Here is a 23,539-nt window from a genome sequence, read left to right as displayed (position 1 = left end):
CTCCAGGCTCTGAGCTGTCAGCACAGGGCCCCACGCGGGGCTCAAACTCATGAACCGCGAGATCATGACCTGAGCCAAAGTTGGATGCTTAACCAACTGAACCACCCAGGCACCCCAGCATTTAAACCATTTTAAAGTGTACAATTCGGGGGTTTTTAGTATATTCACAGTGTTATGCAACCATCACCACTATCTAATTCCAGAACGTTTTCATCACCACAAAAAGAAACCCCGTATCTATTACAATCACTCCCCATCCCCCCAACCTACCCCTAGCAACCCTACTTTCTATCTCCAGGTGTTTGTATATTTTGGACGTTTCATATAAATGGAATCCTCCCAATAGCCTTTTGTAGCTGGCTTCTTATATTTAACATACTATTTTCAAGGTCCAGCCAGGTGGTAACATGTATTAATACTGCATTCCTTTTTATAGGTGAATAATATTGCATGTGGACATACTGTTTTGTTTATCCATTCATGAATTGATGGACATTTGGATTGTTTACACTTTTTGGCTATTGTGAATAATGCTGTTATTAATATTATTTGTGTACAGGTTTTAAAAAAAAAAAAAATGTGTCTCCAGGGGCACCTGGCTGGCTTAGTCAGTAGCGCATGAGATGCTCGATCTTGAGGTTGTGAGTTCAAGTCCCACGTTGGGTGTAAAGCCTACTTAAAAAATAATAATAAATTTTAAAAATCTGTGTTTTCATTCTCTTGGTTACATACCCATGGGTATAATTTCTGGATCATATGGTATTATATGTTTAACATTTTAAAGAACGGTTTTCCAAAGTTGAGCACCAATTTACATTCACAGCAGCAGTGTATGTAGGTTCGTTTCTCCACATTCTTGCCATCACTGTTACCGCCTGTCTTTTTTGCTCATAGCCATCCTGGTGGGTGTGAAGTAGTATCATTGTGGTTTTGATTTGCATTTCCATGATGACTAATGTTGTTGAGCATCTTTCCATGTGGTTTTTTTTTTTTTTTTTTTTGGCAATTACTATACCTTCTTTGGAGAAATGTCTAGATCCCTTTGCCTCCTTAACTCTTGACTGCCCCCTTCTGCCTCCCTGCAATTCATCATGGCCTAACCCTAGATCTTTCAGTTTCTGATAATTCTTTGTTTCTCTTCCTGGACTGTTAACTTGGCCTTCTATAGATTAATGTTGCTAGCTTGATCTGGACTTAATGTAGTGCCCAGTATTTGCTGATGCTCTGGTATACTTCCCACAGCAGCTAGTCCACATATTTTCTGCTTTCCTCAAGCTTTCAGTCTCATTCCAACCTCTCTGTTTTTTTGTTTTTTTTTAACGTTTATTTATTTTTGAGACAGAGAGAGACAGAGCATGAACGGGGGAGGGTCAGAGCGAGGGAGACACAGAATCTGAAACAGGCTCCAGGCTCTGAGCTGTCAGCACAGAGCCCGACGTGGGGCTCGAACTCACGGACCGCGAGATCATGACCTGAGCCGAAGTCGGCCGCTTAACCGACTGAGCCATCCAGGCGCCCCCATACCTCTCTGTTTTTAATGGTAATTTCATGTCCTTCTTACTATACTGAGAAAATTGAGGGCATCGGTTATAAATTTGTACATCTTTCCTCCTTTACATCTAACATTGGCCTTTTATCACCTTCCCTTTCTTCTGCTTTTAGAAAAGTGTGATCATTCTTATTTCTAGGGCTAATACCTTCCCCCGTCCTGTCCTTTGAAACCATTCCCTGCCATTTCTCTAGACTCTTTCTTCCTATTATCTATTTTATTCCTTCTCCAGTATTTTCCATCTCTTTGAATCCTTTTCCTCTGTCTTGGATATGCCCAGATCTCCTTAACTTAAAAACAAACAAATAAAAACAACAACAACCCCCCCCCTCCCCAAACCTGCCACCTATCTTTCTGTCTCCTTTAGATACCTTGCAGTTTTTCTCATTTCCGTTTATGGGTACACATATCTAGTGAGAAATTATTACTAATCTATTTCCTTTTCTTCTAATTTTCTTTTTTTTCATTTTTTAATGTTAATTTTATTAAAAATTTTAAAAATATTTGTTATTTATTTTTGAGAGAGAGAGACAGAGTACGAGCAGGGGAGGGGCAGAGAGAGAGGGAGACACAGAACTTGGAACAGGCTCCAGGCTCTGAGCTGTCAACACAGAGCCCGATGTGGGGCCCCAACTCACAAGCTGTGAGATCATGACCTGAGCGGAAGTCTGACAACCAACTGAGCCACCCAGGTGCCCCTTCTTCTAATTTTCTTAAAGGCACTGGTGTCCTCACTTTCATTAATATTCTAAAAGGTCTCTAATGATCATTTGAATCACCATGCTCAAAGACTTCTCTCACTTCTCATTTTCTTTGATCTCAACTCCTTTTTTAAAAACTTCTCCATTCCTGCCACTAGTAGTACAATCTAATTTTCTTCAGTTCTACAACTCTAAAATGCCTGTTTTTCTCAAGTGACAGTATTTTTTCTTTTTACCATGTCCTACCTATTCTTCCTTCACAAAATCTGCCACCCTTTCTACTCCCACTGCAACATTTATGGGAAAATCTGTAAGTCCATTTTCTTCTCCCTGTAATAACCTCAGAACTGATCTCTTTCTAAGTATGCAAATAACCAGTGGTGTTCTAGTAAACTGGCTTACTGGGGGAAAAACCCTCTGATATGTAGCACTTGCTGATTTCTGTGGCTAATAAGTTCAGACTACCAATGATTTAATAAATGGCCCACATAATTCCTGAATTTTTAACAACCAGCTTCTGTACACCATTGATAATAACTTTCAGAGACACAATAAAGCTCATCTTTTATCTACATGTACTATTGTTAATAAACATAATTTTTTCTATTTGTTTGATGTATTTTTGCCTGTTTTTATGTATATATATATACATAAACTTTATTGAGATGTAATTCACATACCATTATAATTCACATGCCCATTTAAAATGTGCAATCCAGTGGTTTTTAGACTATTCAGAGTTGTGCATCCATTATCATATCTATTTTAGAACATTTTCATCATCCCAGAGAGAAACCTGGTACCCATTATCAGTCACTCTCCATTTCTCCCTAACCCTCCAAGCCCAGTATAACCACTAATTTACTTTCTGTGTATAAGTTTTCCAATTCTAGATATTACATATAAATGGAATCATACAATAAGTGGTCTTTTGTGACTGCCTTCTTTCATATAGCATTATGTTTTCAAGATTTCAAGATCCATATTGTAGCATGTATCAGTACTGCATTCCTTTTTATGGCCAAATATCATTTGTTTCTAGAGATATAACTTACATACAATAGAGTGCACAAATCTTAAGTGTACAGCTCAATAAATTTTTACATATGTATACCTGTCTTCCCAGAAGACTCTCATGTCCCTGCTCATCAGTATCCACTTTCCCCAATTTCCTCTTTTTCCTCTGGCTTCTATTCATCATAGATTTAGCTTTGCCTGTTTTTTTTTTTTTTACCTTTATATAGATGGAATCATAGAGTATATTATTTTGTGAATAGCATATGCTTTTAGAAACACACTACTGTTAAGCAACTCATTTGAATACTGACTTTTAGAAGATAAATTGTCTTATCTAATCTGTAGAGAAATCTCTCTTAACTACAGAAAACTGTATATTTGTGTCTTTGGTCTATTCTTATCTCTTTTATAAAATGTTCTTAAAGGGGCATCTGCGTGGCTCAGCATGAGCCTGTTTGGGATTCTCAATCTCTCCTTCTCTCTCTCTGACCCTTCCCTGCTCTCTCTGTCTCTCTCAAAATAAAACACTAAACTAAAAAAAAAAAAAAAAAAAAAGTTCTTAAGGATAACATTCATATGCACACGTCTCCTAAAAATGGGTGTTTTCACTTATCTTTATTATAGCTTTAGCATATCTTAACTAAGCTTATATAAGTGATTTTATTTTTTTATATTAAAAATTTTAATGTTTATTTTTGAAAGAGAGACAGAGACAGAGACAGAGTATGAGCAGGGGAGGGACAGAGAGAGAGGGAGACACAGAATCTGAAGCAGGCTCCAGGCTCTGAGCTGTCAGCATAGAGCCCGGCATGGGTCTTGAACTCACAAACTGTGAGATTATGACCTGAGCCTAAGTTGGACACTTAACTGACTGAACCACCCTGGTGCCCCATATAAGGGATTTTTAAAAAGAAGTATGTTTTAATTTTAAAATCTAATCTTAAAAATCTGTCCTTATCTGAAAACAAATCAAAGTGATGTTTTCCCAGTCCCTGGATTCAGACCAGTCATGATGCGATTTGTTTAGAATTTAAAATTCTAAGTGAACATCACTATAACCCACAGAAATTAAAAGAATTATAAGGGAATGTAATGAAAAATTAAATGCCAAAAAAAGTTGACAATTTAAATGAAACAGACATTGCTAGAAAGAGACAAATTGCCAAAACTGACCCAAAATTAAATAGAGAATCTGAATGACGTATCCCAAGTTAAAAAATAAAAATAAAAAAAGTAGTCTTTAAAAATCTTCCCACAATGATAAGTCCAGACCCAGATGCTTCATTGGTGAATTCTTTCAAACATTTAAGGAAGTAATAGCTTTCTATTCTGAATAAATGGTTTCAGAAAATAGAGGAAAAGAAAATACTTTCTATCCCCTTTTGTGAAGCCAAACATCAAAGCCAGGCAAAAAAAGCACAAGAAAAGATAACTATCGTTCAAAATTTCTCACAAGCTTAGATGCAAAAATCTGTAACAATATATTAACAAATTAAATCCAGGAATATTTAAAAAGATTTATATAACATGACCAAGAGGGATTTCACTCAGGAATGCAAGATTGGTCTAGCATCCTAAAATCAATTAATCTAATACACTATAAGTAACAAAAGACAAAAACAGAATATGCATGTTTCAGTAATACAGAAAAAGCATATGACAAAACCCAACACCTATTATAAAAGCTCTAAACAAATTGCAAAAATAAGGGTGGTTCCTCAGCTGATAAAGGCATCTACAAAACATCTAGGGTTAACATAATATTTAATGGTGAAAGATTGGATACTTCACCCCTAAGATTGGAAAAAAGGCAAAGATCTTTGTCCTTGTTACTTCTATTCAGCATTGTGCTAGAGATTCTAACTAAGGCAACAAGGGATAATAAAAGGAAATTAAAGGCATCCAAATTGGAAAGGAGTAAGTAAAACTGTCTTGAGTCATAGATTACATGATCTCAAATGTAGAAAATCCTAAGGAATCTACCAAAGTGCTAGAACTAATAATTGAGTTTAGCAAATTCACAAGACATTAGATCAATATACAAAAATCATCTGAAATTACACACACAGACACACATTTGCACATATAAATCAACTTGCATTTTTATATACCAGTAAGGAACAATCCAAAAATACAGTGAAGAAAAACAATTCCCTTCATAATAGCATCAAATAGAATAAAATACTTATGAAACAATTTAACAAAAACTTTTAAGTAGTAGAGTTAACTCTGTAGAGGAAAGAGAATTCCTGCATTCTTATTTTAGCTTTGCCTCTGAGTAATTGCATATAACTGATATAACTTATTTGAACCTTGTTTTCCTCATCTGTAAATTGAGGATACTGACTGTTGTACTACTTGCCTCACAGGGCTGTTATGAGCATTAGAACATATTTAAAGTTGGGGAGCCTGGGTGGCTCAGTCGATTAAGCATCCAACTTCAGCTCAGGTCATGATCTTGCGGTCTGTGGGTTTGAGCCCCGCATCGGGCTCTGTGTTGACAACTCAGAGCTTGGAGCCTGCTTCAGATTCTGTGTCTCCCTCTCTCTCTGCCCCACCCCTGCTCACGCACTCTCTCTCTCTCTCTCAAAAATTAACATTAAAAAAATTTAAAAAAATATTTACAATGTAAAGCATTATACAGAGATAATCATACTTAATAAAGCATTCAGGAGCTGTTTGCCTTCGCAGTCCCTTAGTTGAAGTGATAGAAAAATACACAATAGAAGCTTGGCAATTTCATCACATAGAATAGAGTTGGGTGTTCTGCCATGTGATGGAGGAGTCATCATTCTGGACCCAGTTAGTTGGGACTATGCTTAGGTTCCCAACCACCTCGCTCAATATTATCCTGAAATCACCAGCAAGATATTTATCTTTCTTTTTTTTTAAATTTTTTTTTATGTTTTATTTTTTATATTTAAGAGAGAGAGAGAGAGCAGGGGAGGGGCAGAGAGATGGAGACAGAATCTGAAGCAGGCTCTAGGCTCCAAGCTAATGCCCCATGAGGGGCTTGAACTCTCGAGCAGTGAGATCGTGACCTGAGCCAAAGTTGGACACTAACCAACTGAGCCACCCAAGCGCCCCAAGATATTTATCTTTCATATCATGATTTAGCAATTTACCTCTTTGGTAAAAGGTTGCAACTTTCACCTGTCATTTTGGAATGCCTTTTTTTCTTTTGTATGTTACGAGGTTTTAGGAGGAATTTAATCACCAGCATATTGAATAACTGATTGTTCTTTAAAGCTGCCATTTTTTGAGTATTTCAGTCTATACCATTGAATTTAACTTTCTTTTCCTTCACTTTCCTTATCTTAAGGGCTTACAGCAGCCAGCTCCTTTTTCTGATGAAATTGAAGTAGACTTTAGTAAGCCCTATGTCAGGGTAACTATGGAAGAAGCCAGCAGAGGAACTCCTTGTAAGTAAATGCTTAATTATTTTGTTGTTTTACTCTGTTTTTAGCATTCAGTTGTATTTATCAAATATGCACCTACTTTCTATATTCTTTCCTCAATTTACCTATAAACTGGGTATAAAAAGGGTAGTTGGGAGAGGGTTTCCTCCTATCTCCCAGCTGTTTTATTTGGGAGTATAACTGCATTCCATAAGATTTCATTTTTTCTTATCATTTTAAGCTTGTTTCCTAGGATGTTGTTACAGCTGTGAGATATAGTGGTACATACTTGCTTCCTGGGCTGTTGTCACAACTATGAGGTATAGTAGAACAGAGACAATAGGATATTAGCCTGAGCTGGATTATAACCTTGTCTGTTTTTACAGAGGTCTGAATACTATGTCAGGCTGTCACATTTTTAATAGCCTTCAGAATTGTCCCCCAGATCTCCCTTTCTATAAGTTAATACCCTTGCTAGACACCGCGGAATGTTAGAGGATAAAATATCCTAAGTGGGGAGATGCTTATCACTTAACTTTATCTTTACTGATACAATCTTTTAGGTTTTTTTAAAAACTCACTGTATTATTTTTAAACCCTATACTCTTTATTTGTGTGCTTAGTTTACATCATTAAGTAGCAATTTTTGACTACATAGCTATTAATATGTGTTCTAGATACTCTTCCTGTTTTGGACAAGTGGTTTTAGAGATTTTTGTTTTTAATTTGAGTTATTTCATTTATTTGTTTATTTTTGAGAGAGAGAGGGTGCAAGTGAGCAAGGGGCAATAGAGGGAGAGAGAGAGAATCCCACAAGGGGCAGAGAGAGCAAGAGAGAGAGTGAGAAACGGGGCTCACTTGAAACGGGGCTCATGCTTACCCCAAGTGGGGCTCGTGCTCACCTGAGGTGGGGCTTGATCTCACCCAATGTGGGACTCAAACTCAGGAACTGTGAGATCATGACCTGAGCTGAAGTCAGATGCTTAACCAGCTGAGCCACTCAGGTGGCCCAGTTTTAGGGATTATTTTAAAGAGAAGCTTCCTTGGGTATTTGTTAGAAATACAAATATAGGCAGCTGTCCTTACTTATCTGTAAATTCTCCAATTCTTTTTTTCAATCCTTTTTTGGTTCTTTCCATTACTATGGTAAGTGTTCTGTCTACTCTGTAAATGTGGGCCTAGACTCAAACCCAGGTAAACACTAAGGAATAAGAGGCAGTTACAGCCACAAATGTATACATTTCCAATATGTAGAAGATGTTACTTCTTAATAGTGTTAGTATATTTGTTCTCTGTTGTAATGGAGGAGTAGCAAAATATGAATAGATATAGATGCTGGACAGTTTCAGGCCAGGGAGCCCAGTACTCCTTAGCTAAATCATGGCTATATGAAACATAGTTTTTGAGTCCTCAGAATTCCAGATAATGCTTTTTTTTTTTTCAAAAGTGTTTGTATATGTCTCATGTTGATCACAGCCCTTCTGACTCATGATGTAGCATTTTAGGCTTGGTTCCCCTTGAGTAGCAAGCAGGTTGATGGGGCAGGGTAAAATGACAACAAGGAAAAACAGGGTATGTGTAACAAGGCATAGTGGTGTCAGATCAGAGTTCGAAATGCCATCAGACAGTTCAAGGATCATGTTCAGATGTGATAGTAGAGCATGTTGAAGGCAAGAACTTTTCATGTGCTCTCTAATAACACACATTCAGAATGTAGTACCTCACATTACCCAGCTTGTTGTTAGTCTCCCCACAAATCATTTGTGGTCAATAAAATGTATGTGTATTTGAAGCTTATAATTCACATGCACTAATTTTTAACAATTTTAGAATTAATTCATAGAATTTTATAAGTCATTTTTGAGATCATCTACTTTATCATCTCATTATATACATGAAGAAATTAAAGTCCATAGAAACTAAGAAGTGAAAGGTCCCCTGTAGTAAAACCAATAATTAGTGATAGAATTGAAACTAAAACCTAAGTTTTTCCATCTTCATGTTCTTTTTACCCTGGAGTGGTGCTGCTCTTTGTAGACATTAGTTATAAATAATAGAAGGCCATCGGCAAACTGACTGCATTTTAGGTGGAACAGATAGTCACACATTTGCTTATAAAGTTTGCTGGTCTAGTTTGATCTCCAGTATTTCTCCTATATCTGATTCTGCCTGTTCAGTTTTATGTTAAATAACCAAGGGACTGTTCATGCCAGTATTGGACAAGGAGTAAGCCAGGGGGGCATCCTTCCCTCCACCATGTTTTCATTAGGGAGGTTAAGGACTCCCTTAAGAAAGGAGTTGTAATAATCTAGGAGAAAACTCACTACCCAGAGAAAAAAACAAATATAGCTTGAGAGAAGATTATTCCTTTAGGAAGATGAAAGAAAAAAATCAGCAATGTGTTTTCTAGGAGAAAGGAAAAGAAGTCAAAGTTGGAAGGGCAACAGAATCTGTTAGAAACAAAATGTTTTGGGGATAGGTATTTGAGAGAATATATTAAAAGACACAATAAATTGAAAGCCACGTTTGTTCTACGTAAGGAGAACATATATTTATTTAGTGCAAAGACTATAATTTATATTAAAAACCAGGACCATTTTGAAAGTGAAAGGGAGTCGCTCTTATTAATATGCTGAAACAACAGATGTAAATCAGATGGTTTGGTTATCCTGGCCAGTAGCCACTTGGGAAAAGAATGGGTAACTTGTACTTAGTCCTCAGATTTTCTCATTAACAGTGATCTTTCTGGCCATTTGCTTACTATACCCGCCCAGGTTTGCCAAAGACTTGGGGGTAAGTCATAGGGAATTGAGAGGCTGGGTGGCTGAGAAAACACTGAAGAGAGCAAGGAGCACATCTGGAGTTGGTCCGAGAAGGGGTTTGGTGGTGACTTGGCCTTATATGGGATGATTAACCCTGACAAACAGCCCGTTGATCAACAGTATTTGGTACTACTTCCACCATCCTGGAAATGTGTTTATGGCGCTAAATCCCCCTCATCTCACTTTGCCCTTGTTGTATGCTAATGTCAAAGAAACAATAACAAAGTATTCTTAATCTTTGTGTTCTATCCTTTGTCTTTTAGGATCAAAAAAAATGAGATCATAGCCACTCTGGACTTGTTTAGGAAAGATGGATTTCTAAGATGTAGAAGAAAGATTATGCTCCTCAGGTTTTGTTGTGTTTTGCTTTGTTTTATAGATGAGGAAACTGAGTGTTAAAGAGGTTAAGATTATAGAGGAAGGAGGCTGGTCGTTAAGTTTGAGCTATAAGCTTTTTGACTCTTAAATCCATTATGTTGTTTTTCATTGTATTGGTGTATCTATTTTATTTAAAAATTTTATTTCCTGTATTACAAAACCAATACATTTCCATAGCCTAACATTTACAAAATACATTAAGGGTATAGAGTGAAAAGTCTTCCTATTAGTATCTCACAGCCACCCAGTATCTCTCCCTTCCACCCTTAGTAGGTGTATCATAGTATGTTCAGTCTTCCGTTGAAATTTAAGTTGTTTCCAAACTTTTACTATTACAAACTATGCTGCAATGAATACCATGCATATTTACAAATATATGTATGAAATAAATTACTAGAATTGGAATAGCTGGGGTAAAGGGTATAAGCATTTCTGTGTCTTTTGACAGATATTATCTAATTACCCTTCTTAAAAGCTGTACCAGTTTATATTTCTAACACCAGTATATAATTTCTCAGTTTAAATGTTTATTTATTTTTGAGGAGGGGGGAAGGGCAGGGAGAGAGAGGGAAACACAGAATCCAAAGCAGGCTCCAGGCTCCAAGCTGTCCACGCAGAGCCCAAAGTAGGACTCAAATACACAAACTGTGAGATCATGACCTGAGCTGAAGTCTGATGCTTAACTGACTGAGCCACCCAGGCACTCTCTATTATTTCTTAGTTTAAAAGCTACTTGTTTAAAGTTTAAAGCCACCTGGGTGGCTTAGTCAGTTAAGCAGCCAGCTCTTGATTTTGGCTCAGGTCATGATCTCATGGTCATGAGGTTGAACCCTGTGTCAGACTCTGCACTGAGTGTTGAGCGTATGTGGGATTCTCTCTTCCCTTCTCCTTCTGACCCTCCCCTGATTGTGTGCATTCTCTCTCTCTCAAAATAAATAAATGATCTTTTTAAAAAGGCTACTTATTTATGGATAAACCTATCTGGAAAGAAAAGTCCATAAACCTCCTGGGAACCAATTTTCTCCCCCTTGATTTGTTGTTCTCAAGACAAGGGTGTTGTATCTTACGCCTACCTTCAGTATGGTATATCTGATGAGACTTTGGCCCTTCTTTCCCAGACGATGTAGCTGCTCCTACTGTTATTTGCTGCTGCTGCAGTGAAATAACTCTTCTTTTATTTACATATAGGAATATATTACTAGGACTTACTAGATTTATTATTTGAAGTATGATGAACCATTATGTCAATTCCATTCTCAGTGTGTTTGTTAGGCTTTGGAATTAGTCTTGTACTCAAAGAGATCATTTCCTGGCTTTTCTTTCATAGTCCACCACCACTGAAAATAAATTGGCAATCTGTTCTCTATCATTTTCACCAATGGAAAGAAGAGGAAAAGCTCTAATATAAAGTCCTATAATATTTATATTTGACTTTCAAATACTTAGTATATCACCCTCTACTGAGAAAGTATAACATGCTCACTGCCAAGGAGAAATACTTGAAGGAATCCTATCTGTTATCACAGAGCAGGTGCTGAAGGTGAATTTGGGATTGAGAAGCAGTAAGTCGATAACTGGTACTTAACCTTCCCTTTTTCTCAGTCTCACCTCTTTGGATCACTCCTTACTCACTGGGCAATCAGAGGGAAGTTTATTTTCATAGCAAAGCTTAGTTATTAGTAATCAAGGCAGCCTGAAAATGAGAGAGCAAGCAGCCAGAGTATACCTTAGCTATACTCTAAACATGACTGAAATTTAAACATAAGCTGAAGGTGAGGATTTTAAAATTTAGGACACATATGTTATGTAACTCTTCCCATTTACTTCTAAAATAACTTTAAGAAAAAGCAATCATGATATCCAGTTACATGAGCAGTTTGGTGAAATCAGGGTAACAGAGTCAATGGATGTGATGTCAAAAGCGTCTTTGTAGCCAAGGAAGCCTGATGTTATTCCTCACAACCCCAGTCTACCCCTAAATTAGGGTGAATATTCAGAAAACAAGAGAGGGGCATGCAAGGGTGGAAACACAGTGCCATTTCCACTTATCAAATATGAGATATTGAATCGATGTGTTTTTTTGATAAATTCTTTCCTTTGGATTTAGGTGACCGGCCTGTGAGAGTTTATGCAGATGGAATATTTGACTTATTTCACTGTGGTCATGCCCGGGCTCTTATGCAAGCAAAGAACCTTTTCCCTAATACATACCTTATTGTAGGAGGTAAGAAAATATCTGATAACTTTAGGTGATTTCCAGAAAAAAATTATAGTAGCATTTTTCTCCTTTCATAACCTGAGCCCTGGCTCTTATTTTGGTTTTACAATGAGGGATGTAGAGCAGCCTCTCTAAAACATGAAGTATATGAAGTACATGAAGTATACAGACCTGGTGAAAGAAACTACAGGCTCTTTGACCTGAGATGTCCAGTTTTGTTTTGTTTTTTTTTTTTTAAGTTTTATTAAGTAATCTCTGTACCCAACATGGGGCTCAAATTCACGACCCTGAGATGAAGAGTCACATGGTCTTCCAATTGGGCCAGCCAGGTATCCCAGAGATGTCTAGTTTTTATCTCACTGTTTTCATTTGAGTTTCTACAGTTTGGAGAGCAACAGTGACCCCTATTGCCTACTTAAGAACAGTATTTACTAGATTCCAGTTTGTCATTTTGAATCAACTGAAGTATGAAAGTCTGTTAAGCAAATGTTATGTGATCCAGTACAGTCTTACAGAAATGTAATAAGGAAACATTTTTAAAATTTGTTTTAATGTGTATTCACTTTTGAGAGAGAGAGTCAGAGTGCAAGCAGGGAAGGGACAAAGAGAGAGGGAGACACAGAATCCGAAGCAGGCTCCAGGCTCTAAGCTGTCAGCACAGAGCCCGACATAGGGCTTGAACCCACAGACCCGATCATGACGTGAGCTGAAGTCAGACACTTAACTGACTGAGTTACCCAGGTGTCCTAAGAAAATATTTTTAAAAACTTAATTGCTGTAGAAATTCACAGCAGGTTAATTTCGAAGTCTTCTCCAAAGTGTGAACATACTGTTTAGTGTGTATTGCTCCTGAAGGTATATCTTGGATTAGGAAAAGCATTGCTACCCAGAATGAGCTATATCCAGAAAATACTTCTACATGTGGGGAGATCGGTTACAGTCCTAGTAACCTAGATCGGTTACTCCTAGTCCATGGGAGAGGTGGGTGGCTGAGGAATGGTTAAGCAAAGGGGACTTTGACTTACAACTTTATGATGTGGTGAACTCAGTTTGCAGTGATGAGCTCACACACAACTTCAAAGGCTTCACAGTGATGAATGAAAATGAGCGCTATGATGCCGTGCAGCACTGCCGCTATGTGGATGAGGTGGTGAGGAATGCCCCCTGGACCCTCACGCCAGAGTTCCTCGCGGAACACCGGGTAAGAGACTGAGTACATGTCCCCATTCCCCTCCTGGAATTCCCTCGACTCTCAAGACTTCCAAGACTCAGGCTAGTTTTCCACTAGCCTTATTTTACTTATACGTTCTGTGTAAATTTCACATGGAGGAGATGACAGTGATTTTACTACTAGTCATCCCTAACATTTATATGGGGTTTGGTGGCTTAAAAGCACTTTTACATCCATTATATTTCATTTGTTCCCCACAGTCTTACTGGGTAGTTATGGTTTCTACTTTAAATTTTTTTAATGTTTAATCATTTTTTGAGTGAGAGAGAGACAGAGAGACAGAGAGAAAATGTGAGTGGGGGAGGGGCAGAAAGAGAGGGAGACACAGAATCAGAAGCAGGCTCCAGGCTCTGAGCTGTCAGCACAGAGCATGATGTGGGGCTCGAACTCATGAACCATGAGATCATGACCTGGCCAAAGTTGGATACTTAACCAACTGAGCCACCCAGGTGCCCCTATGGTTTCTACTTTATATCTGAGAACAGAGCCAGAAAGACCAAATAACCTGGTCTAGGATACACAGTAGCAGGGCTAGAAACTGAACTCTTCAGTTAAGTGATATTTATCCCCCCTCACTATGGATGTGCCCGTCCTCCTAATATACCAGTCCTTTAGAATATACAGAGCTTCAGCCATGTTCTCAGGAGTTCCAGGAAATAAGACAGATAAACATAGACTTCTTTTGTATTGACTTAATCTAGTTTCAGGGCTTTGATTTTGGGCTAGATGTTGTGTGAGATCAGAAACCAGGGGGGTTTCTCACTTTTACTCATTGAGTTAGTATTATAAAACCCCTTACCTTCTTTTAATTCTTACACATTAGAGAAACAGGTTTCCTATAAAAGGTGAGTATAAAAGATGAGAAGGGTCTATCAGATCAGGTCGGAGGCCCTCAAGCTTGAGGAATATTGTCAGTTCTCAGCAAGAGTGATGTTTGTTAAAACTAGGATTGTGACAGACCTTTTATAATTCTCTAGCTTTTCTATATCTATACTTGGCAGCTGATGTACCAAAGGTGATGAACAAGATTATTCTCAGCAACACAGCCAGGCAGGCCCAGGCAGAAGAGGGTAGAGGAACTTCTAACTTCTCTTTTCTCCTTGTTAGCAGTGTATCCTCAACCAGCCGTCTTACTTGCCCACTATTCTTTTTTTTTTTTTTTATTTTTTTTTTTCAACATTTTTTATTTATTTTTGGGACAGAGAGAGACAGAGCATGAACGGGGGAGGGGCAGAGAGAGAGGGAGACACAGAATCGGAAACAGGCTCCAGGCTCCGAGCCATCAGCCCAGAGCCTGACGCGGGGCTCGAACTCACGGACCGCGAGATCGTGACCTGGCTGAAGTCGGACGCTTAACCGACTGCGCCACCCAGGCGCCCCTGCCCACTATTCTTATTTTCACTTTGCTGCCTATTGACCCCTGATAAATTGTCCGTAAGTAACCAAGATGTTAGCCGAGAGTCTCTGACACAGTCCTGGGCATGGTTCATACTACAGTGGCTTCTGGAACTGGGTATGGTTGTGTTAGCAGTTATATTAGTAAATGCCATTTGGCCTGCTCAGGAATGACTAAGTAAGGTTAGCATGTCTGTCTGAAAGATTATTGATCCCAGTGGCATTGTTCTCTTCTCATTGTTGCAAGAGGTATTGACAGTAGTAAAGTGATAGAGCCTAAGACCAAAAGGTCTTTTATGGCTTTGAGTTTTACATTTCTCAGGAGTATAGATGTATCTGTTCTAGTAAAAGGGCTCTTGCCTGCTATTTTTATATTCCCACTCATCTCATGGACTGAGAGAGAAACCAGCTAACAACGAAATAACCTCTTTTGCATATTTTTAGAAACCCTTATTTGACCAACCCTTATAGACCTGGGAGGATGGGGAGATTTCCTTTCTTCTTTCCTTGGCTCCACTCACTAGCTAACACACCAGCAAATTCTCCAGTCCTATTTACTATAGTATGATGACTGGTATGCAGTGTGAGGGTAGCACTTCCAGTATATCAGGAGAAATAGTTAAAAATAGAAACTGGCCAACTTCATGTTTATGATTGATAAATAATTAGTTTGGGTGGCTTATGAATGAATCACGGAATGTATGAAGCAAAGCAAAGAGAGATAAAGAAAAAAAAAGTCCATTCGAGGCCTGGCCTCTCCTTGTCCTTTATCTGGGTCTGGGAGAGTATTTACTGGTTCTTTCTGATGGCAGTTATCCTGGGTTTTAAATGAAGTTTCCTTATTTCAGATTGATTTCGTAGCCCATGATGACATTCCTTATTCTTCTGCTGGGAGTGATGATGTTTATAAGCACATTAAGGAAGCAGGTGAGTAAGCTGATGTATATCCTCACTTTATGGAGTTTCAGGGGCAGTGACAGAGATTCAACAACATCTACTTTACAGAGGAAAATGTATATACTTAGAAATTCAACATCTACTTTCTGGTCACACTTCATTTCAGATAAAAGGTTAAGGTGAGCATAGTTCTGACATCCATCAATTCTCAGTCTAAACATCTACTTTTGATATCTCTTTTAATTTCAGCTATATGTGTGTGTGTGTATACACACACACACACACACACACGTGCACACACACACACACACACACACACACATATACATTTGTTGTTGTTGTTGAGAGAGAGAGAAAGAGAGAGGACACAAGTGAACAAGGGGCAAAGAGAGAGAAGTGGGGCTCACCCGAAGCAGGACTTGTACTCACCCAAAGTGGGACTCGAGCTCACTTGAAGTGGGGCTCATGCAAACTCATGAACTGTGTGAGATCATGACCTGAGCTGAAGTCAGATGCTTAACTGACTGAGCCACCCAGGTGCCCACCCCATATTTTTCTTAATATTAGGACCATATAGCTCCTGCTTTCCTTGCCCCTAGCCTTTAATTCAGTCCTCCTATCTGTCAGTATCTCCAGATTTCACTTAATAATAGCAGATTCTGCTTTTTGAGGAAAACGGTGTTGCTCCCAGTTTTCATCTAGTCCTACTGTTTAAGTTAACCAGAATGTCACAGTGTTTGTATGTGTTCTTGGATTAGGCATGTTTGCTCCAACACAGAGGACAGAAGGTATCTCAACATCAGACATCATCACCCGAATTGTCCGGGACTATGATGTGTATGCCAGACGGAACCTACAGAGGGGCTACACGGCAAAGGAGCTCAATGTCAGCTTTATCAATGTGAGTTCCAACCTCATCCCAGAATTCCATGGCCTGATAGGACACACATTTGCCTCCCACTTCATCTAAGCTGAAGTTGCTTCTTTTCAGTCTGTTATAATTATCACCTCCAAAATTCAGTGATTGCCTCTTTGCTGATACCACTATGCTAAGCTATTTACAAAGAGAATAAAACAGAGGCATTTTCTGCCTTTATAGCTTACTATCAACACATTGATATAAAGATGTACAGCTAAATAAATAAATAAAAATATGTAACTTACCTAGTACAGTATTTATATCAATTATGTTTATTTACATTTTATTTTTTTAAAGTTTTATTTTGAGAGAGAGAGAGAGAGAGAGAGCGTGCAAATGGGGGAGGGGCAGAGAGAGAGGGAGAATCCCAAACAGGCTCGGCACCATTGGTGAAGAGCCCAATGGAGGGCTTGACCCCATGGAACTGTGAGATCATGTCCTGAGCTGAAACCAAAAGTTGGATGCTTAACCAACTGAGCCACCCTGATACCCTCTATATCAATTATATTTAAAACAGTAGTTCTTAACCTTTTATTTATTTTTATTATTATTATTATTATTATTATTGTTATTATTATTATTACCATTTTGGTTGGTCTTTGGAAAATCTAATGAAAGCTATTCCCTCTGTGGATAGTGACACACAACATTTTGCATGCAGTTTCTCAGGACATGTGGACCTAGGTTTTAAAATTTGATTTATGAAAGCAAAGTTTATCTTAGCTTAATATTGCCTTTAAGAAACAAATGGCTATACATTTTATTTGGAAATTATATCTTAATAAAGTTGGTTTTAAAAGAAGGAAGCTGCTAACTCTATCTTCGACACAAGTAGCTTACTGTGCTCTCTTACCTGTTTCTAATTCTGTGAATTATCAATAGGTGAAATGGTTTCATCTAAATATGATTTATCTATGCGGATAAGCCCTAGCTGTTGCTAACCACCTACTTCAGAATCTCTATGTTCAGTTGTTTAAAAATCCTAAATATATTCCCTTTCCCCTTCGTGATCTGGAAATTATGAAAATACTTTTCATTTGGCAAAACATACCCCCCCATCCCTAGAGGGTTCATACCATTTTCCCTTCTCTTTAGGGAAGCTTGTAGGACCAAAGAGTATCCTCTTCCTTTTGCAACTGAGTAAACAGACCTCCAGATACCAAAAACTAAAATAAATAGCTCTTCTAAAATCATAGAATAAGCCAATGATAGAGGGGAAAACATCTAGCACAGTAAACTAAGTAAAAGATGCACTACTGCAACCAATAATTCTTGGTGGTATTGTGCAGAATCTTGTGGCTCCCTTTACATCTTCATCTAGAATGGGGTTTGGGTTATGTTGGGCATGTTTATGTTCCAAGTTTATGTTTTGTTCTAAAAAATCGGATGCATTTGGCTATGTGTCTGTCTGTTACTGAGCCCACTCTATATATTTAGTTTAGTCTAGGCTTCCACAATGTTTGAGTTATCACATTTTTGTATAAGATGACCATCCAGAGTATATTTTATGTTACTATGATAGAGAACTATGGGATACATTAGAGCGAAGTGAAGTTCTCATGGCTGGAAATAGTGTCAGTAGAGTGCCAGACCATTTTCTTCTTTCCCTTTGGAATGGAGGTCAGAGTGAGTATTATTTCTCAAAACAATTATTTCTTTACTTAGGAGAAGAAATACCACTTACAGGAGCGGGTTGACAAAGTAAAGAAGAAAGTGAAAGATGTGGAGGAGAAGTCAAAAGAATTTGTTCAGAAGGTTGAAGAAAAAAGCATTGACCTCATTCAGAAATGGGAGGAGAAATCCCGAGAATTCATTGGAAGTTTCCTGGAAATGTTTGGTCCAGAAGGAGCACTGGTATGTTCTTTCCTGATGGACAGTTTAGGGAATTTTAGGAAAATATAGGGAATTCTCATGCTGTGGAAAGAATTACAGAATTATAGAAAGAGATATCAACATTAAGTAGTTACCTAATTTGTCCCTTGTATTGGGCAGAACTATCTTTTGACTATCCCCAAAAAGTTCTTTAAAATGTTCATAGAAAGAAGTTATATATTCTCCTAAATAATTTTGCCAACTCTTTGTCCAAATCTGGTGATAAGTAAGTAACCTTGCCCAACTTACTTCTACACTATAGTTTTCAATAAAAGGAAAGGAAAGAACAAAGAATAGTAAAAAGAAAGCTGCCTCCCCTACAAACAGCCGCTGCAGAATTGCTGGGTGAGGTGAGAATTCTGCCCTTGAGGAGTAGCAAGGTCTTTTCAAGCCAAATAGAAGGTGAAGTGTAGCAATTTAGCAAGTAAGCCCTCGGATATCAGGAAGGATCTGTGAGACTGTTTGATACCAGAATAGATTATTCAGGGAGAATATAGAATTTCCTTTTCAGAGAGCTCTACAACTAGAATAGGTACGCTTTTGTCTGAGTTAGTTCCTTTGTTTTTGCCTGGAGCCTGGAATGCAGACCAAGTAGCCATTTAAGAATTCCTTTGACATAGAAGTCAAGGATTGAGTGATAGCATGTGGGAACCCTTAGATAAGTTGCATAGCATGGACTACTTTAGGGAGAAAATTACTTAAACTTATAGCTGTGTCCCTCCCCTAGCTTATTCAATTACTTATGATATTGCACAGGGCACTTGTGATAATTTGAAGTCTCAGATCCTCCAGTGGTGATTTAGTAGGATCCATAGGTTTCTTCTAATTTTACCTTTTGGTCTCCCCAGAAACATATGCTGAAAGAGGGGAAAGGCCGGATGCTGCAGGCCATCAGTCCAAAGCAGAGTCCCAGCAGCAGCCCCACTCGGGAACGCTCCCCCTCCCCGTCTTTCCGATGGCCCTTCTCTGGCAAGACTTCCCCGCCGTCCTCCCCAGCAAACCTCTCCAGGCACAAGGCTGCAACTTATGACATCAGTGAGGACGAAGAAGACTAAGTTTTCATCCCTCCTTTCCTCTCCCTTCCCTCTGTCCATAACCTTCGGAAGCTCTCGGTTGAATTCCACATTGTGATCCCAACACTAAACCTAAGGACAGCTACAAAAGAAAGAAAGTTGGGGCAGGAGGACCTAGGATGGGATCAGCCCATCCTCCAAGAGGCGTCACCCATTCACACCAAGAAGGAGGCTGAGTACACCTTAGAAGCCTGTTCTGCATCCATATTCCCTCTTTACAGACTTTGCTTTACTGTTTATGCTCATGTGATCTTGACAGGAAATTGTCATTTTTAGTAATTTTTTAAAAATCAGTCTTTCAAATGTTATAAGTAAAACTGATTTTTTGCCCCTGAGGAGTGGGCACAAGGAAGTGGTGTATTACCCAGAGGCCTTTTCTTCCTGATACACTATAGTGTTGCCTTCTGTTCTGAGGCAAAGTGGCTTGCCAAGTCCTTCAAGCAATGACCTGCTTATGAGTGATTTCATGGGGAGGGGCAAATAGCATAATTTTGGCGTCCTCAAAAAAAAAAGCTAAAAGCTGAGTAAGCTCAGCCACAAATCACCTAAATGTACTGCTGGCACATGTGTCAATGTGGCTTGAGAAGAAGGAGATCTGAGCCTAACTTTTCTTACTCCCTGAGGAGTTTCGTATTGGACCCAATGGGGTCCACGGAAGACACTGATGGGGATGGAACCAGACCACATGGCATCGTCTGCGGTTTTCCTGCTGTGTTCATCTTCCCAGAAGATTCTGTTGCCCAGTTATTTGGGAGCTCTTATCAATCTCATTCCTGCAGTCTACCTTTGAAGGAAGGAACGCTTTCAGGTTTATTGTGATTGAGGAGGGGAGTGGGGCACTACTCAATCCTATACGGGGTCGATTCAGGTTAATTTTCCCAGACAGGAGTAAGTCCCTGGCCCTGATACTCCTATTTCAATGCTTATTACCTAGCTTTTTGCAAAGGGTACTTTGTAAATGTCTGCAGTTTGAACATGATCTGTTAATCCATGTTGCTCAAAGCCATACTGAATATTTGGAGAAATTTTGCACAGAATTTAAACACAGAAACGTAAGGAAACACCCCCCTTTCTGAAGCCTTATCTTGAACCCTGCCCCTCTTAAGAAAGTTGTGGGGGGTTTTTTTTGTTTGTTTGTTTGTTTGTTTTTTTCTTAAAGTTCTTGACTGGAACTAGTGCTCCAGGTAGTGTTCCTTTTCCTCTGAGAGTTGCAGCTGGTGGGGACTTCCCTCCCCTGCCCCTCCAGCAGGCCACAAAGCATGGGTTCACATTACAAGAGTATGGTAGGTTCTCTCTCTTCTCCACGTGTGCCTGCTGGTTATGGTGCCATTTCCCCTGTTAGGTTGCCCACGGGGATTCACCACTTATATTTCCCATCAGAGATGCTGAAGCTTAACACTTGCAGTTGAGTGTGAGCTCATTTGAAACCTCTAGCATTCTACAGCTACATGACCTAGCAGACTGTCATCTTCAGTAGTCCTGTAGCTGGGTTCAGGGGAAAACTGCTTATGTCCAGGCCCCACCCTGTCACTCATAAATACCCCTTGTGGGGGTGGAATTTTGATGTTTTCAGTGTTAGAAAACCACATTTTATCTTCCCTTGCCCCTGTGCTAGGGCTGTGAGCATCTCATAGTCTCCTCTCTAAATACTTTGTGATAAAACCTGCTCTTCTGCCTGAGGATCAGAGGCTAGAATCACTGCCTGCCTGCACAGCAGGACTACCTTGGTTCCTAAAATTCTGATCATGCAGAGAGGCAGAGTAGAGACACAAAGAGAGGGAAATCTCTTGTTGTCATGACGGCCTATGAAAACTGCATTTCTGACTCTTCTCATGAAGTGCTATTTGTGCTATCAAATCTGGTTTACTTGAGCTTTGGCTTAGAATCCTTCTTTTGAAACAGTTCAAGTTACTGTTTTCCTGCATTAGCCAGCTTCATAGGATCACATATTTTAACTTTTCTGCTTCAGTCTTCCTTCTTTGGGAATTTTGCCTACTATTCTCCCTGGTATAGAAATGTGACGAAGTCATTACTGAGGCTCACCTATGTGTTCCCTCAAAGTACACGTTAGCCAAATGTATTTGGCAAGGAAGATGCTCAGAATGTGGTTTTCCTCCCTGCAGTCAGTCCTCTCAAGCATACTGCCTGGGACCTCTTCCTCTGCTCTATCAGTGCGCTCTTTTTCACATTCCCTGCTCTTGGAATATAACAGCTGTGCTGGGAAGCTCTGTGAGACTACCAGGGCCAGCATATGCACGTGTTCTTGGAAAGCCCTCTCGCCCCTTTTGACAAGACTACAGTCTCAGTCTCCTAACACCAGTGCATCTTCAAATAATTGTGACTTTAAGCAAAATCTTTTATGGTGTGGCATATTTGCTTCTTTGGGATAAATGTGATCCTAAGTGCTGGACAAGGATGGGTGGAGGGAGGAAGCTGTTGGGATGATGCATTATTTGATTGTGCCTAATTCAATGAAGTTAGTTGTTTGCCTACCATGACCATGCCTGTGATCTGTAAATCTTTGAATATTAATTTTAATATTAACTGGTAATATTAGTTTCTAATTAGCTGTTTCCCTGAATCCCACACACAAAGCAATAGGCCAAATGTAGCAGAGATGGGAGAGCCTTAAAAGTTGGTTGGCTTCAGAGCGCAGTGCGTAAGACCGAAGAATGGAGACAGATGCTCAGGAGTTGGTGCCGAGGAGGTGCTTGCAGCAGTTATCTTGAGATGGCTGGGCAGAAAGTTTGCTCTTTTCCTACACTAGACTCAGGAGCACTGAGGAACAGAGATTGAAACTTTCGAGGAACAGAAATGGATCATTCGTACTACTGTGGCTGTTTCTGATAGCTAGAGCCAAAGACCATTATTTTGCTGAGGCTCAGTTAGGTAAGAAGGGTGGGGATATGAGGAGGCTGAAGATCCTAAATGAGAAAAAACATGAAGGAGGTCAAGAGAACTTTTGACTTTTTGTGATTGCCGATAACCCGGCACCTGAGTTAGATTCTTCTTTTACTTGTGACCACACAGCTGGTCAAGCACCTTCTGGATGGTCCCTCTACAGTGGTTCTTCACAGTGCTTTTGCTTCGCCAGAGCATCTTGGTTTGTGGGTAGCTTCTGTTTTTCTGGAGCCGATTGCCTTTTTGACTCTGTTCTAGATCTCATGTCAAAAATCTTTCCAAATCAATTATATTTTGCTGCTTCTCTTTAATTCCCTAAAAGCCATAGCTTCTACCTTTTCTGTCATCACACACTTTCACCAGAAGTTGAACTAATACAGGTAGGAAAAAATACTCCCTTAATAATGTTTTTAACTAATGGTATTTTTTTTAAGCTTACCAATATAAGTATTTTTAAAGGTTGTATTTTGCAAAGTCATACAATGATTGTTCTTGTTTTCTCTCATAGAATAGATTGTCATGAGATAAAGAGTGGTCCCTAGCTTTTTTTTTTCCAAATAAGTAGAACATGTCCTTGGGATTATATTATTAAATGTTAATTTTTCTTTAAAAGAATGAAAGATTTTCTGTCTGCCAAAGTTTTATGTTAATACTCAGATTGGGGTAGAGAACAAAAGTGCTAGGTTTAACACTGGGATGACTCAGGTTGTGTCCCTTTAGGTTTAAAGAGGGTTTTCCCACCCTTCTTAAGGGGCACCGACTGTTTTAAACACAGAGACTCGATCAGTTGGGTTGTCCTGTATTGAGGATGCTGAAAAGAAAAAGTCATGTTGGGAAGAAATGCTGGCCTTGGCATGAATGTTAGCCTCATCCCCAGTGCCAGCAACCCACAGGATGTTTCCTCAATCGGTGTTCAGTATATTGTTTTCCTATGTGAGTGTTACTAATTTGTTCAGAGTTATTTTGGCCTTTGTCATTTAGCCAAATAAAGGCAAAGTGGTTTTACCTAATATTCCATTTCCTGTGTTTTTGACCTGGTATACATGTGTGTAACATGTGTTATATATTTGGGGCTTTTGCCTATGCTCTCAATTTCTTTGCCTTTGCATCCTGATTTGTCTCCTCAAAGTTGTCCCATGACCATATTATTAGGAAAATCCTTTTTCAG

General features: G+C 39.0%; 1 protein-coding gene across 3 annotated transcripts in view; it reads left to right on the top strand.

The window, feature by feature from the left end:
* The window catches only part of PCYT1A (phosphate cytidylyltransferase 1A, choline), a 43,430-nt gene extending 23,483 nt beyond the window's left edge, over nucleotides 1-19,947 (top strand). For all 3 annotated transcript variants that reach the window (XM_049629489.1, XM_049629490.1, XM_049629491.1), the window contains exons 3-9: nucleotides 6,590-6,689; nucleotides 11,973-12,089; nucleotides 13,133-13,284; nucleotides 15,558-15,636; nucleotides 16,365-16,507; nucleotides 18,191-18,379; nucleotides 19,246-19,947. In XM_049629489.1, coding sequence (XP_049485446.1) covers nucleotides 6,590-6,689; nucleotides 11,973-12,089; nucleotides 13,133-13,284; nucleotides 15,558-15,636; nucleotides 16,365-16,507; nucleotides 18,191-18,379; nucleotides 19,246-19,452 — 987 coding nt within the window. In that variant the 3' untranslated portion in view covers nucleotides 19,453-19,947. The remainder of the gene's footprint in view (nucleotides 1-6,589; nucleotides 6,690-11,972; nucleotides 12,090-13,132; nucleotides 13,285-15,557; nucleotides 15,637-16,364; nucleotides 16,508-18,190; nucleotides 18,380-19,245) is intronic.
* The last annotated feature ends 3,592 nt before the right edge of the window (nucleotides 19,948-23,539 follow it).

Source organism: Panthera uncia, chromosome C2 (genome assembly GCF_023721935.1).
Source record: "Panthera uncia isolate 11264 chromosome C2, Puncia_PCG_1.0, whole genome shotgun sequence".
In the NCBI taxonomy this organism is placed as follows: Eukaryota; Metazoa; Chordata; class Mammalia; order Carnivora; family Felidae; genus Panthera; species Panthera uncia.
This window is presented reverse-complemented; position numbering and strand designations above follow the sequence as displayed.